This window comes from Elephas maximus, chromosome 19, assembly GCF_024166365.1.
Source record: "Elephas maximus indicus isolate mEleMax1 chromosome 19, mEleMax1 primary haplotype, whole genome shotgun sequence".
NCBI lineage: Eukaryota > Metazoa > Chordata > Mammalia > Proboscidea > Elephantidae > Elephas > Elephas maximus.
Genome location: NC_064837.1, coordinates 42,519,944 through 42,536,043, shown reverse-complemented (window position 1 = coordinate 42,536,043; position 16,100 = coordinate 42,519,944). Strand labels below are relative to the sequence as shown.

General features: G+C 39.1%; 1 protein-coding gene across 1 annotated transcript in view; it reads left to right on the top strand.

Annotated features, from left to right (window-relative positions):
• Positions 1-16,100, top strand: part of UTP18 (UTP18 small subunit processome component) — a 41,624-nt gene that overhangs the window by 1,098 nt on the left and 24,426 nt on the right. Inside the window, exons 2-7 of the mRNA XM_049860731.1 lie at positions 880-992; positions 3,058-3,156; positions 4,355-4,422; positions 8,218-8,306; positions 9,992-10,117; positions 10,216-10,390. Of these exons, the coding sequence (XP_049716688.1) occupies positions 880-992; positions 3,058-3,156; positions 4,355-4,422; positions 8,218-8,306; positions 9,992-10,117; positions 10,216-10,390 (670 nt within the window). The remainder of the gene's footprint in view (positions 1-879; positions 993-3,057; positions 3,157-4,354; positions 4,423-8,217; positions 8,307-9,991; positions 10,118-10,215; positions 10,391-16,100) is intronic.

The following is a 16,100-nucleotide window of genomic DNA, read 5'->3' as shown; positions in this document are numbered from 1 at the left end:
TTAAAAAAATAAAGCATTCAAGGAAGGGGGTAAGTGTTGTGCAGGACACTGAAATTTTCTATAGAGTGGCCAAGGAAAGCCTCCCTGAGAAACTACTCAGTAGACGTTTGTTAAATGAATGCTGATCCTGCAGGTGTTAAGTACGCTCAAAACCCCCTTTGGTGCTGTGGGAGAAGCTGCTGAAATCTACTTGGAAGGTAGAGCACTAACGCTGGAAAAATGCTCAACAGTGTGTCAGTTCTATAGTGAGGAGAAAGAACAGTCTACGTGGAGTTAAGACTTCACGTAGGAGGTGGGATTTGTTGGGCTTTGAAGGATCATAGGCCAGTCATAAATTATCGTGCGATTTGGGGAAAGCTCAAGCTTGTTTCAGGGGGTGTTCTGTGATCTAGATTTAGGTTTGGTAGTATAAAGTTTCTTAAAGAGGTAGGGCTGAAAAGGGTTAAGAGAAAGGGAAAAGAGGTATTTCTAAAAATATGAAATGGGGATTAATTGTAACATTTAATTACGTTATTTTGTCTTTACTGCTAGTCTTTCTCTAGTCCTGTAATTTTGGTACTGGAATTTTTCCTGCTCTTCATCTGCCAACATAACCTTTCATTGTTCTTGTCTTGATCTGTTCCTTTCAGTGCCTTGACTTTCTCTCCTTAACTATTCATCTTGCCTCGCTCGCCCTGTCCAGGCTGTGGTGCCATTTTCTGGCCTCCTCGTTTTCTGCTTCTGCCTCTAGCACTTGTAGTGGTAACACTCCATTCCGTTATCTTCATCAGACGGCTGCAAACACAAAACATTTTGCAAGCCATATAACTACAAGGTGTGTGTCTTTACCGTCATGGGATATGAAAAGCTCAGTGCTTCAGAGCGTTTTGTTTTCTCTAGATTCAAGTACATGAGGACTCTGGTGACTCAGAAGTGGAGAATGAAGCAAAAGATAAATTTCTCCCTCAAAAGAAGCCAGTTTGGGTGGATGAAGAAGATGAAGATGAGGAAATGTAAGTTGCATGTCTTTTCCAGAATTTGTCTGGACACTGGAAAAGTTATTTTGCAGGTTTTTAAATTCTTTTTATGAATACGTAATCATGTGAAGATCTGAAAAATATAGGCATTATAAATACAAATAAAATATAGTTATGGGAGTTAAGGTATCAATTTGAAAAATACAGGAAGAATAAGAAAAAAAGTCACGACCAAGAGAGAACCACATGTTGGCATACTTCTTTCCTTCTCTTTTCTATGCTGTACAGAGTAGTTGAGGGCACAGTGTTTGGGTCAGACCTGAGTTTGCCTCCTTCTTTGGCCAGATCCGAACTATGTGGCCTGGGGCAAGTTTGGAACTTAGCTTTCCCTGTTTGTAAAACAGGGGTAATAATAGTAACAATATCAGAAAGCTATTAGGATTAAATGAAACAGCGTACGTAGAACCCTTAGCATAGTGCCTAAACTGAGGAAAGGCTCAGAAAAATATTAGCTAGCATGCACAGTATGTGTTTTATTAGTTGAGAAACTGCAGTATATTTTTTGATTTTTTTTGTACTAGATGATACATTGCAGGCATTTCTCCCCATATCAAGCATCTCTTCCCTTGTTTTAAAAGAAACTTTTATGAGTGTTTTCAATGGTTACAGTGTAGTCAGTTATATGAATTAACTGTAATTTTTATAGCTCTTTAATGTTGACAAAAACATCTTTGCACGTAAATTTTTGCCTACTTTATTATTTCCTTAAAGATTCTTTGAGGTGGGAATCCTTAAGTACAGAATGTTTGATCAATTACTTGATGAAAAAACATTTTTAAGGCTCTTGATGAATACTGCTAGACTGTATACCATGAGGTAGTTAACCTTCTCACTGAAAAGAGTCCGTCACTGTCTTCTCAGAATCAGTGATTTATCTTTCTTCAGATTTGGTTAGTTTGATGGGTGAGAAATAATACCTTTACTTTATCTGTGTTGAGAAAATGCTTTTGTTCTTGGTATTTTTTCTCGTAAGAATTATGTTTTTCCTCATCTCTGGGAGACTGTTTATTAACGATTTTAATGTATCAACTCTTTACGTACTGAGACTTCCAAATCTTTATACGTTAGATTTATTGAAGATTTTTCTCCCAGCTTTCTGTTGGCTTTTAAGTTTTGTTTGTAATTTTTTTAAGAGTACAAAATATATATAGTTTTAAATTATAAAATCTGTGAATCTTTTTCTTCATTGTTTTTAACAGTAAAATCTGTTAGAAGAAGACAAACGTTTGCCTTTTTCCCTTTATACTATGTTGAATTTGGCTTTTATACGTTTAATTCTTTGATTTACCCAGGATTTATTTTAGTGAATGGTGTAAGCTGTGACTAGATAAGCTGTTATGAATTTGAAGTATTAGCTCTCTCAAGGGTAAACTCGATGATTTAAAATACTGGAGACTTTGTTTTGGGGAAAATGACGCACATATGTGTGTATGAAATGTTTCACATCTTACGAATCTTGACATGTATTGTTCAATTAGACGTTCTCTCAAAATACTAAAGGCAACAGGTATTTGTGTTGACTCTGTAAAAGTCATTTAAAGCTTGTTTTTTCTCCCCTTTTTTTAAAATTGTGCTCTTAGTGAAAGTTTATAATTCAAGTCAGTTTCTCATACAAAATTTTATACACACATTGTTATGTGACCCTGGTTGCTCTCTCTACAATGTGACAGCACACTCCTTCTTTCCACCCTTTATTTTCCGTGTCCATTCAACCAGCTTCTGTCCCCCTCTGCCTTCTCATCTTGCCTCTAGACAGCAGCTGTTCACATAGTCTTATGTGTCTACTTGAGCTAAGAAGCACACACCTTACCAGTGTCATTTTATGTGTTATAGACCAGTCTGATTTTTGTCTGAAGAGTTGACTTAGGGAATGATTTTAGTTTTGGCCTACCAGAGAGTCTGGGGGCCCTGACCTCTGGGGTCCCTCGAGTCTCAGACCATTAAGTCTGGTCATTTTACTAGAATTTGAGGTCTGCGTCCTGCTTTTCTCCTGCTGCATCAGGGATTTTCTGTACAAGCATGCTGTTTTGATCTCTTACAGGGTTGACATGATGAACAATCGGTTCCGGAAAGATATGATGAAGAATGCTAGTGAAAGTAAACTTTCAAAGGACAAGCTTCAAAAGAGACTTAAAGAAGAGTAAGTGTCTTTTTAATGTGATTTACCAAGAGGTATTTATAACCAAAGGTGCCCTGGTGGTACAGTGGTTAAACACTCAGCTGCTAACTGAGAGATTGGCAGTTCAAACCTTCTAGTGACTCCATGGGAGAAAAGACCTGGCAATTTGCTTCCATAAAGATTTATAGCTCAGGAATCCCCTTGAGGGACTTCTGCTCTGTCATGTATAGTCGCTATGAGTTGGAATGTCTCGATGGCACACAGAGTTTATAACCAATAGTTTATTTTGGTTTGCACAGTCTTTGGTTATAACAACTTGGGTAGTCGAATTTCTCTTTAGACACAGTAAAAGTATTGGTGTTGGAGGAAATGGCTAAATGTCAGTTTTTTTGGCGGGGGGGGGGGCGGTGGAGAATACAACAAACAGAAAGGAAATTTGGGAAAAAAACTTGTGTCAATATAACCACATGATGATATTGTTTATTTGCTTGTTCATTTTTTTATCGTGAACCATTTTTTCTACAACTGTATACTGTGAAACTTTAAAAAAAAATTTACATACCTGCCAGCTACATTAATTAATTTTTAATATTTTGCCACGTTTGCTTTATATATGTGGAGTTGGAGTGTGTGTGTTTTCCCAGTCTGTTTGAGAGTAAGATGCAGACAACGGTACATTTCCCCTCTAAATTCCTCAGTGAACATCGTCTAAGATTAAGGGTATTTTCCTTCATGTCCACAATACCATTGTCGCACCTAACAAAATTAATACCTAATTGGCAGTCCATATTTCTTCTGTTGACCTAGGGTTCATGTGTTATATTTGGAAAAGATGAAGTTTTGTATATTCTTAGCAACATGGTAATTTTTTTTCAGACCAGTTCTGTCATGTATTCCTCTATGTACTATGACATTGGTTTATAACCATGAAAAAACTTCCTAATTTGTTCCCCAAGATTTGGGATGAGTTCATAAGAACAAATAAGAGAGCCATGTAATGAGACACAAATAATTTAATAAATACATATGAAGGACTACTTTAGATGGTCAACAGTTCATGAAAGTTTCCAGTATAGGCAGGCTGGGACTGTTCTGTACGCGTAGCCTTTCTGATAGGCAATACTTTCTTTAGAAGAGATTTCTGTATATGCTTCCAAGTGTTATCTAACCTAGACTCTTTAAATGTATCACACAATTGTATTTTCCTATCTTTACTTAGATTTCAGCATGCAATGGGAGGAGTACCTGCCTGGGCAGAGACTAATAGGCGGAAAACATTTTCAGATGGTAAATATCGATATCTGTGTTTAAAGCTAGGAAATAAATTCCTATTCCTGTTCTGTCATTATTTGAGCTTTCTTATGAGGCTTTTCGAAACCTGGTGCTTTCAAATATTATCTGATTTTGACATCTGCTATTTCCCCGGGGGAAACCTTTTTCCAGTTTTGTAAGGGTTACGTAATAGCATATTCTTTACCATAGGGTGGGTGGATTTTATGTTTCTTCTTCAACATAACCATGTTACATTACAGCATGGGATTAAGGAAAGATGGGTGGTGGTGTTCCTGCTTGATTCAGAATCCCTTCTGAAGACATTGACAGCTAATCTGGATGTCTGAAATGGATAATTTTAGAATGTAGCGTCTATAGAGCCACAACATTTTAGGCCTGTGTAATTATTGGTTAAGGTTATGCTAGCTGTTGAAAGAGAAAAATCTCCAGATACCAATGGCTTAGTTCTACAAAAGTTGTTTTTTCATGCACATAAAATTGGGGTGGTGTGTATTCTACTTCAGGACCCAAGTTTATAGAGGTTCTGCCATCTTCAGGCTGGGTGTTCTAAAGTTGCCCAAGATTTTGACGTCCATTTGGCTTATGGGAGAAGAGAGAGAGGCTCACCCAAATGAGGTTTTTAGGGGTCTGTCCTAGAAGTTGTACATATTTACATTTTATTGGCCAGACCTCAATTACAAGGCCGCACTAACTACATGGGATGCCAGGAAATGTAGTTTGCCTTTGTACCCAGGAGAAAAAGCAAATTAATTCCATCAACAACTAGCCAGTCTACTATCATCTGGGATATTCTAGTATAATACCTTCATTTTACAAATGAAGAAAGTGAGGTTGAGAGAAATAAAATCTGTGCAAAATACACTTACTATTGGCAGAATAGTGACTACAAACCAGCTTCACGTTTATCTGTATTATGTTTTTCTATCTATAAATGCCTCCTTGAGTATCTTTAAAAGAGAATTAACCCCCGTTTTAGGTGCCCTGATGGTGCAGTGGCTAGGTGTTCGGCTGCTAACCAGAAAGGTCAGCAGTTCGAATCCACCAGCCGCTCCTTGGAAACCCTATGGGACAGTTCTGTTTTGTCCTATAGGGTCACCATGAGTTGGAATCAACTCAATGACAATGGTTTTGGTTTTGGTTTTTGATATCCCCCTTTTAAATATTATTGCAATACTATTATCACACATGTCCAAAAAATCAGTGGTCATTTCTTAATGTCATAGATTGGTTGTTGTTGCTCTTGCTTCGTTAATTTGTCATCCCTTTTTTAGCTTGCTTTGTTTTCTGGTCGGTTTTCATAGTGCTTTTAAATCTGGCTTGATGTCTTTTGTAAGTTTTGGAAATTCTTGGTTATTATCCTTTCAAATGTTTCTATTCTAGTGTCCTTTTCTTTCTGGGAGATCAGTTACATGTATGTTAAGTGTTTTTAACTTACTCCGTGTTCTTTTTTGTATTTTTTTATTTCTTTGTCTGAATATTTTTCTGATCCGTTTTGCATGCCACTGATTCTACAGCTAATTTTGATATGCTGTAAAAACCATTCACTGGGGTCTTAATTTTAATTATTGTGTTTTTCAGTTCTAAAATTTCCAATTAGCTCTTTTTTTTAATAACTTCTGGTTCTCTGGCGAGGAGCCCTGGTGGTGTAGTAGGTAAAGCGTTCAGCTGCCAATTGAAAGGTCGGCAGTTCAGATGCACCAGCCACTCTGGGAGAAAGATGAGGCGGTCTGCTTCCGTAAAGGTGGTTGTCGTTGGGTACTGTTGAGCTGCTTTAGACTCACAGTGACCCCGCGTGACAGAATAGAACCGCCCCGTAGAGTTTCCTAGGCTGTAATCTTTATGAGAGTAGATTGCCAGGTCTTTCTCCTGCAGAGCTGCTGGGTGAGTTTGGACTGCGAACCTTTCAGTTAGCAGCTGAGAGTTTAACCATTGTACCACTGGGGGCTCCTTTTGTAAAGATTACAGCCTTGGAAGCCCTATGGGGCAGTACTGCTGTGTCCTGTAGGATCACTATGAGTCAGAGTTGACCTGATGGTAACGGGTAGTTCTCTGGCTAAATTCCGAATTGTGTCTTTTGTTATCTTTCAACACATTAAGCATTATGTATGTGTGTAATTTTTAGTTATTTTGTATTGTGCTTTAAGTGAAAGTTAACAAATCAAGTCAGTCTCTCATGCAAAAATTTATACACATCTTACTATACGCCCTAATTGCTCTTCCCCCAATGAGACAGCATACTCCTTCCCTTCAGTCTCTCTCATGTCCATTCGGGCAGCTTCTGGGCCCCCTCCGCCCTCTCATCTCCCGTCCAGACAGGAGATGCCAATACAGGCTCATGTGTCTACTTGATCCAAGAAGCCTATTCTTCACCAGTAACATTTTCCATCCCATATTCCAGTTCAATCCTTGTCCGAAGACCTGGCCCCGGGAATGGTTCCTGTCTCGGGCTAACAGAAGGTCTGGGGACCATGACCTTCAGGGTGCATGTAGTCCCAGTCTGACCATTAAGTTTGGTCTTTTTATGAGAATTTGGTGTCTGCATCCCACTGCTCTCCTGCTCCCTCAGTGGTTCTCTGTCGTGTTTCCTCTCAGGGCAGTCATCAGTTGTGGCTGGGCACCATCTAGATCTTCTGGTCTCAGGCTGATGTAGCCTTTGGTTTATGTGGTCCTTTCTGTCTCTTAGGCTCATAGTTACCTTGTGTCTTTGGTGTTCTTCATTTTTCCTTGCTCCAGGTGAGTTGAGACCAATTGATGCATCTCAGATGGGTGCTTGCTAGCATTTAAGACCTCAGACGCCACTCTCCAAAGTGGAATAAGCATAATACTTTTCAAGTTTGTCTGGTAACTCCATTATCTGGATCTTCTGTGGGAATCATCTACTTTTCCAGTTGGTTTTCAGTCAAGTTAGCTTACCTCATTAATGATGACTTAGTTACTTTTCATTGAGTGCTGAACATAACGTGTGAGAAATACGTTGATTAATTGGAGGCCTAGGATTATGTTACCTTTCTGTAGAGAGTATTTGTTTTTTTCTTGTAGCTAACGCGGCTGGACAGGGGATACTAACAATCCCAGAGCTGCTTAATCCAGTGATGGATTGTGGTGATTCAAAGCTGAGCCTCAGTCCCTGGAAGATTTTCTTATAAATTATTTGATTTAACCCTTAATTCTAGGGTGTTGTATTTTGCCACCCCAGTACAAAGTCTGGGTGGTTTACCAGAGCCCCTCAACAAACTGAGAGGGCTCCCAGCTCTAGGTTTTGTGCTTTAGCCTCGTGAGTCTTTTAAAAACTGCTTGGCTTCTCTACTAAAACTGTTAGTTATCTCTGCAGGAGAAGCAGCCCTATTAGTTATCTTTGAAGTTATGGTATACTGTGTGCTAACATTGGTCTTTTAGTTACCCACAAGTTCTAGTTCTTTGTCATGTGTGTTGTTAAGCTTAACCTGCTGTCCACCCTGTTGCTAGTTTTGCCATAGTTACGCACTGCCCTTTTTAAATTAAATGCTGCCTTTATTTCAGCTTTATTTCGTCTATTTTAGTTGCTGTGTGTCTGTGTGTCTTTCTTTCCACAGTCAAGTTTTAATGTTAATCATTTATGTTGAGCTCTTTATCATTTTTTTTTTCTTTTGAATATATTTTGCTGTTTGGCTTTGACCAATTGCACCTTTTGAAGTGATTGGGGTTGGAAGGCTGGGAGGGAAGTTGAAGTGTGAAATACAGAAGTTTGGGGTAGGAAAAGGACAATCTCATTGATTCTAAAGATCAACCTTGTGGGTTTGTTTGACTTAGATGAAAGTGAAGAGGATGAAGATGACTTGTTGCAAAGGACTGGGAATTTCATATCCACATCAACTTCACTTCCAAAAGGAATCTTGAAGGTGAGAGCCAGTGAAGTTGGGGCCTGTCCAGCTACTTGCCTCCTAAATTCAGTCTGGTTCCCAATTGTAGGTATATGGGTTTTTATTATCAATGGGATTAAATACATTACTATCATTTTATCTTTGTAAATGTTTGCTACTTTTTTATTTCTTTTGTGAAAGTGATTAGGAGGTGTTATGTACCCAGGAGTTGTCCAGGAATCCTGTTTGATTTCTCCTTTTGCATTTCTCATTTCCATTGGCATCACCCTAGTGCATACTGCTATCACTTGTCGCTTGATGTACTGTAATAACTTTGTGACTTGGTTTCCCCACTTCCATTTTAATTCTTCCTAGCCTGATCTTTATTTAGTAGTCAGAGGGATCTTTTAAAAATGAAACATCAGGTCATATCACTTTTCATTTCTCTTGAAAAACTTCTGAATTCTTTACCATAACTACTCTTCATAGTCTGACTTGTGCCTGTATCTTCAACCTCACTTCAAACCTCTTTCCACCTTATTTTACTTCTTGAGGCTCTCAGGACTTCTTTCTGTTACTTAAACATGCCAAGTTCTTTCCTGCCTCTGAACCTTTGCTTTTGCTGTTCCTTCTGCCTGTTCTTCAAGCATTGCTCATGGGCTGGCGCGTTCTTATCTTTCAGCCCAAATGGCACCTTAAGAAACACCTTTCCTGGCCATCATATCCAAAGTGGCCTATACTAGGTACTTTTTAACTCATCACTGTGTCTAGCTTGTTCATTGTGGTAACCAAGTGCCTACTTAACACGGTGCTTCAGTTAATTGGTCAAATGAAGAAATCTTTCTATGACATAGGTATTTTTCCCCATTATAAGATGATGGTATGTGTCCTGTAGGGCTGCTGTGAGTCAGAATTGACTTGATGGCAACTGGTTTGGTTTTTTTTTTTTTTTTTTTTGGTTTGGCGTGTATCTCTCGATGGGGAGGGAACCAACTATTTTAAATTACTAGGAGACAGTAATTCCATCTCTTTCCACCTTATGAGGACAATTCATTCAGCTCCTCATAGGGTAAATTCACCTTCATTGAAAATGTAATTAAAAATTATATATAATCAGTAAGACATGTATATATATATATATATCAGCATATACATATAATATTTTATACATAGTTGGAATTTTAACGCAGAGAAGGAACTCATAAAACCAAAAGAAATACCCTAAAATAGTCCAAATGATGCATGAGATTATCATTGCTTAAACTAGCAACCATGTACCCTGAGATGAGAATGTGAGCAACCCTATCCAGCCACATAACTAGCAATGACCACACAGTAGTCCTCCTTTTGTGCTATAAATGCCAAGGTGCAAAAGTAGGAGTTTTAAGTAAAATTTCTATGGAAGTCAAGGTCTCTTAATTTAAATGAGTATATCTTGGGGAAGTGACTTTATAATAGTGTTTTAAGAATGCTTAATAAACCTAGACTTCTAGACGTGGAGAGGACCTTACTGATTCAGACCTTTTGTTTGACAGATGATAAAAGTGGAACCTAGTATAGCAAAGTGACTTGCTAGTTGGTGTCAGTGGTAGTCTTCTGGTTGCCATTCTAGTGCACTATCTTTTTTATAGTATAAATAACTTTATAGTATTTATTTTTCATTGTTTAAGGAAAACATGGTAACCCATTTGAATAGGTACAGCTCTAGCTTTGTTTTTTCATAGATGAAGAACTGCCAGCACGCTAATGCTGAACGTCCTACTACTGCTCGGATCTCATCTGTGCAGTTTCATCCTCGTGCACAAGTTGTGATGGTTGCCGGGTTAGATAACGCTGTGTCGCTGTTTCAGGTACGCATTTTTAAGTGAGGATTTATAGTGCAAGTGTTTACTACCAGGATACAGCATCCATGGCAGTAATCAAAAGAAACATTTTATTTCCTTAATAGGTTGATGGAAAAACAAATCCTAAAATCCAGAGCATCTATCTGGAAAAGTTTCCAGTATTTAAGGCTCGTTTTAGTGGTAATGGAGAAGAGGTTTTAGCCACGAGTACCCACAGCAAAGTCCTTTATGTCTATGATATGTTGGTCGGAAAGTTAATTCCTGTGCATCAAGTGAGAGGTAAGGTTTCTCTTGAACACACAGCCAGTCATTGCCCCCAGCCCAAATTTTTGTCATTATGTTGTTGAGATAATATGCTTGAATGAAACCGGTGAAATGACTTATTTATTGAGTACTTACTATCGGGAAATCTTAATATGGAAATATGTGTTCCCCAGACCAGAAAATAGTTGCACATAGTTGGCTGTAAAAGTAGCTGTTGATACAGCGGGAAGAGCATGAGCTTGGGCACTAGAAGGCCCAGGTTTCACTTTTTTGATAAGTTGTTTAACCTCTGATCTTCAGGAAATTTGGATATTATCTAGTTTTAGTGGTTATTATAGTAGAATTTTGGTTCACATTTAAAGGAAATAAAGCATTGCTTTTGGAGTTGTGTAATGTATTCTAAAGAGCTAACTACTTAGAATAAACTTTATCAGGTGAAAATTTATCTTCTACCTTGCCCGTTCTTCCCCTGTGCGCTCTTCCCCCCCATTACTACGAAATATAGTGACACTTTCATGAATCGTTTGGGAACTAAAACACTTGTACCAAGGTTGGCTGGGTTAGTGTCATAAATCTTGGGAGGCAGTGGTAGCATATGGTATAGCTTACTGGCAGCTTCCTTATTAAACTGCACGTGTGTGGGGCTGTAAAGGACAAGGGCAGCTCTGGACAGCCATTTTTCTCTTGCTGGTTGAAAGCAAATAAGGCCAACGCTAGAAACAATTGTGATATTTATCTTCAGTGTTTCCAGCCTTGTCTTTCCTGTGTTTTTTGGCACCTTTAGTGAGCCTTTCCAAGTAGGTGCTGAGTTTACCTAATCATGCTTCAAACCAGGGCATCTTAAACTTTAATGTGCAGATGCATCACCTGGGGATTTCCTTAAAATGCAGACTCTGATTCAGGAGGTCTGGGGTGGGGCCCCAGATCCTGTATTTCTAATAAGCTCCTAGGTGATGCTGATGTCACTGGTTCTTGGATCTCACTCTTTGTTGAAAAGTCTTAAACCATCTCCCCATATTGAAGCAGAAAACAATATGTAGTAGTTGTTTTTACATATTATTTCACTAAAAAGGAATGGGCTGTGGTCCCTCTTTGCCTTGCATCCCCTTGGGAAAGACAAGCCAGTGATTGGCCAAGGTACATGTGAGTGATCTTTACCCTGGGTCTGCCTCGTGCACAGGAATGTGTATCAGGTTCTTTTGAGACATGGTATTCATCTTCCTCTCGTAATGTTTTCGTTGTTCCCTCAGTGAGCATTGTTTGGGCATAATAATAATAATAGTGATGATTATGTAATGATTATGTGGGGGTATGTTACTGAGAACTTCTCTCAGTCTCCCATCAGTATAAAACACCAAGGGGAAAGCTTGTCAACTAGTTAGGATATAAAGCCTTGTACATATGTGAACTCTTGGTTATCATAAATGCTAGCTTGAAAAACGAAGAGTATAGAATTGACGCAAGTGGTGCATTCCATTAACCCATTAGGGGCTCATAATCTGGAATCCACGGACCTTTGCAGTTTTCTGACTAATCCAGGGATTCGTCAAGTTGGATTGGGAAAAACATTACATTTTTATTTTTGTGAATCTCTAACTGAAATTGAACATTTCTTTCAATTATGAGTGTATACAAACTATTCTGAGAAGGGGATCATGTGCTTCACCAGACTGTCAAAGGGTCCATGGCAGAAAAAAAGGTTAAGCACCCAGATTACTAGTTCAAAGTCCAGAACGAGTTTCTGTTGCATCATTTAAAAAGACAGTTGTTAAGAAATTTGTCTTGTTCTGGATAAACATTTAACAAAAGGAGTTTGACCATTTAGGAATCCAGTTAGTTGATCAGGCAGCCCTTTTGATTGTAAGCATTAAGGTATGGCAACCTCTGAGCCTTGGTTTTCTCTTTATAAACTCAGAGGGTCAAATATCAAAAGAGCTTCTAACCTAGTGCATGCCACGCGGTAAATGCTCAGTAAATGGTAACTGCCATCATTGTTACAAACAACATAAAATTTGTCTGATCGCAGTCAATCCACTCTACCTTCCTATCGAACTAGGCTTTATTCTAATTAAATCAGTCACTCCTGTTTTTACTAATTGTTCAGTAGTTAACCTGAAACTGATCCACAATTGAATATATCTGCTGTTTTTAAAACATTGCATTTTCTTTCCTGAGGCCGTATTACAAATTTATTCTGATCCCTATTTTGAGATCACCATACATTAAGTACCTAAAATCAAAATGGCTGCCTGATCAACTACTGTGATTTGATTCCTAAATGGTCAAATTCCTTTGTTAAATGTTTTTTCAAATCAAGACAAATTTCTTAAGAATTGTCATATTAACTGATGCATTTGTAAAGAGCAATTATAATGCTGATATTAGAGTTTACTATCACTATTTTTTGTGCTGTCTAAAGCAAAATGTTAGTAGTATTATGCACTGTAGGCTTTGGGTGAAAATACAGTCATCTTATTTTTCTAATGAACTGCTAAAGCAACCGTTGTCTTCATTTGTGGGAATTGAAGTGTTTCTTTCTTGAGGAGAACCTCCCCTTCTGAATTGCCCAAAGACAATAGGTTTATCAGGCCAAAAGAGTAAGGTCATCCAGCTAACTGCAGGCAGAGAGAACAGTGAAATGTGTAGTGAGTCCTCTGGCACTTTGCCCATGTTGTTGTCACTTTGGGTTTATGTTCACACGGGCCCTACACAACGTGATGGAACTTTGTTCCCTGGTGCTCTGAGGATACCTGTGCAGTCTGTATCCCTGCCAGGGCCGCACTGGGGCAGAGCTCTAGGCTCCAAGGTTAATACTTCTCAGTTCACTCTCATGTTCTCACTGCCCAGTACTTGCTATCAAGGTTAGGTGTAGAGGGCTTCTAGCTTTAGCCTCACACTGTGCTACAATTAGCCTCCCTCTTTTGTTCCACTATCATGTAGTGATATTTTTCTTACACTTAGAACTACGTGTCTGTCAGTTTGTCACACTGTGGGGCCTTGCATGTTGCTGCGATGCTGGAAGCTATGCCACCAGTATTCAGCTACCAGTACGGTCACCCATGGAGGACAGGTTTCAGCTGAGCTTCCAGACTAAGACTAGGAAGAAGGACCCGGCAGTCTACTTCTGAAAAGCATTAGCCAGTGAAAACCTTATGAATAGCAGCGGAACACTGTCCGATATAGTGCTGGAAGATGAGCCCCCCTCCGGTTGGAAGTCACTCAAAAGACGAGTGGGGAAGAGCTGCCTCCTCAAAGTGGAGTCGACCTTAATGATGTGGCTGGACTAAAGCTTTCGGGACCTTTATTTGCTGATGTGGCATGACTCAAAATGAGAAGAAACAGCTGCAAACATCCGTTAATAATTGGAACCTGGAATGTACAAAGTATGAATCTAGGAAAATCGGAAATCATGAAAAATGAAACGGAACGCATAAACATTGATACCCTAGGCATTAGTGAGCTGAAATGGACTGGTATTGGCCATTTTGAATCAGACAATCTTACAGTCTACTATGGTGGGAACGAAAACTTGAAGAGGAACAGTGTTGCATTCATTGTCAAAAAGAATGTTTCAGGATCTTTCCTGAAGTACAAAGCTGTCAGTGATAGGATAATATCCATACGCCTACAAGTTACAAGGAAGACCAGTTAATATGACTATTATTCAAATTTATGCACCAACCACTGGGGCCAAAAATGAATAGAAGATTTTTATCAGCTGCTGCAGTCTGAAATTGATTGAACATGCAATCAAGATGCATTGATAATTACTGGCAATTGGAATGCAAAAGTTGGAAACGAAGAAGGATCAGTAGTTGGAAAATATGGCCTTGGTGATAGAAACAATGCCGGAGATCGAATGATAGAATTTTGCAAGACCAACAGCTTCTTCATTGCAAATACCTTCTTTCACCAACATAAACGGCAACAATACACATGAACCTCACCACATGGAACACACAGAAACCCAATTGACTACATCTGTGGAGAGAGACAATGGGAAAGCTCAATATCATCAGTCAGAACAAGGCCAGGGGCTGACTGTGGAACAGACCATCAATTGCTCATATGCAGGTTCAAGGTGAAACTGAAGAAAATCAGAGCAAGTCCACGAGAGCCAAAATATGACCTTGAGTATATCCCACCTGAATTTAGAGGCCATCTGAAGAATAGATTTGACGCATTGAACACTAGTGATCAAAGACCAGACGAATTGTGGAATGACATCAAGGACATCATCCATGAAGAAAGCAAGAGGTCATTGAAAAGACAGGAAAGAAAAGACCGAGATGGATGTCAGAGGAGACTCTGAAACTTGCTCTTGAGCATTGAGTAGCTAAAGCAAAAGGAAGAATTGATGAAGTAAGAGAACTGAACAGAAGATTTCAAAGGGTGGCTTGAGAAGACAAAATAAAGTATCATAATGACATATGCAAAGAGTTGGAGGTGGAAAACCAAAAGGGAAGAACACACTCAGCGTTTCTCAAGCTGAAAGAACTGAAGAAAAAATTCAAGCCTCGAGTTGCAATAGTGAAGGATTTTATGGAGAAAATATTAAACGATGTAGGAAGCATCAAAAGAAGATGGAAGGAATACACAGAGACATTATACCAAAAAGAATTAGTAGATGTTCAACCATTTCAAGATGTGGCATATGATCAGGAACTGATGGTACTAAAGGAAGAAGTCCAAGCTGCTCTGAAGGGATTGGCGAAAAACAGGGCTCCAGGGATTGATGGAATATCAATTGAGATGTTTCAACAAACAGATGGCAGCGCTGAATGGTGCTCACTCGTCTATGCCAGGAAATATGGAAGACAGCTTTCTGGCCAAATGACAGGAAGAGATCCATATTTATGCCTATTTCCAAGAAAGGTGATCCAACCGAATGTGGAAATTGTAGAACGATACGAATATCACACGGGAGGAAAATTTTGCTGAAGATCATTCAAAAACGGCTGTGGCGGTATATCGACAGGGAGCTGCCAGAAGTTCAGGCTGGTTTTGGAAGAGTACGTGGAACCAGGGATATCACTGATGATGTCAGATGGATCCTGGCTGAAAGCAGAGAATACCAGAAGGATGTTTACCTGTGTTTTATTGACTATGCAAAGGCATTTGACTGTGTGGATCATAACAAACTATGGATAACACTGCGAAGAATGGGAATTCCAGAACACTTAATTGTGCTCATGAGGAACCTTTCCATAGATTAAGAGGCAGTTGTTCGGACAGAACAAGGGGATACTGATTGGTTTAAAGTCAGGAAAGGTGTGGGTCAGGGTTGTATTCTTTTACCATACCTATTAAATCTGTATGCTGAACAAATAATCCGAGAAGTTGGACTATGTGAAGAAGAACTGGGCATCAGGATTGGAGGAAGACTTATTAACAACCTGTTATGCAGATGCCACAATCTTGCTTGCTGAAAGTGAAGAGGACTTGAAGCGAACTTACTGATGAAGATCAAAGACCACAGCCTTCAGCACGGATTGCACCTCAACATAAAAGAAAAATCCTCACAACTGGACCAATGAGCAACATTATGATAAACTGAGAAAAGATTGAAGTTGTCAAGGATTTCATTTTACTTGGATCCACAATCAACAGACATGGAAGCAGCAGTCAAGAAATCAAAAGATGCATTGCATTGGGTAAATCTGCTGCAAAGGACCTCTTCAAAGTGTTGAAGAGCAAAGACGTCACCCTGAAGACTAAGGTGCAC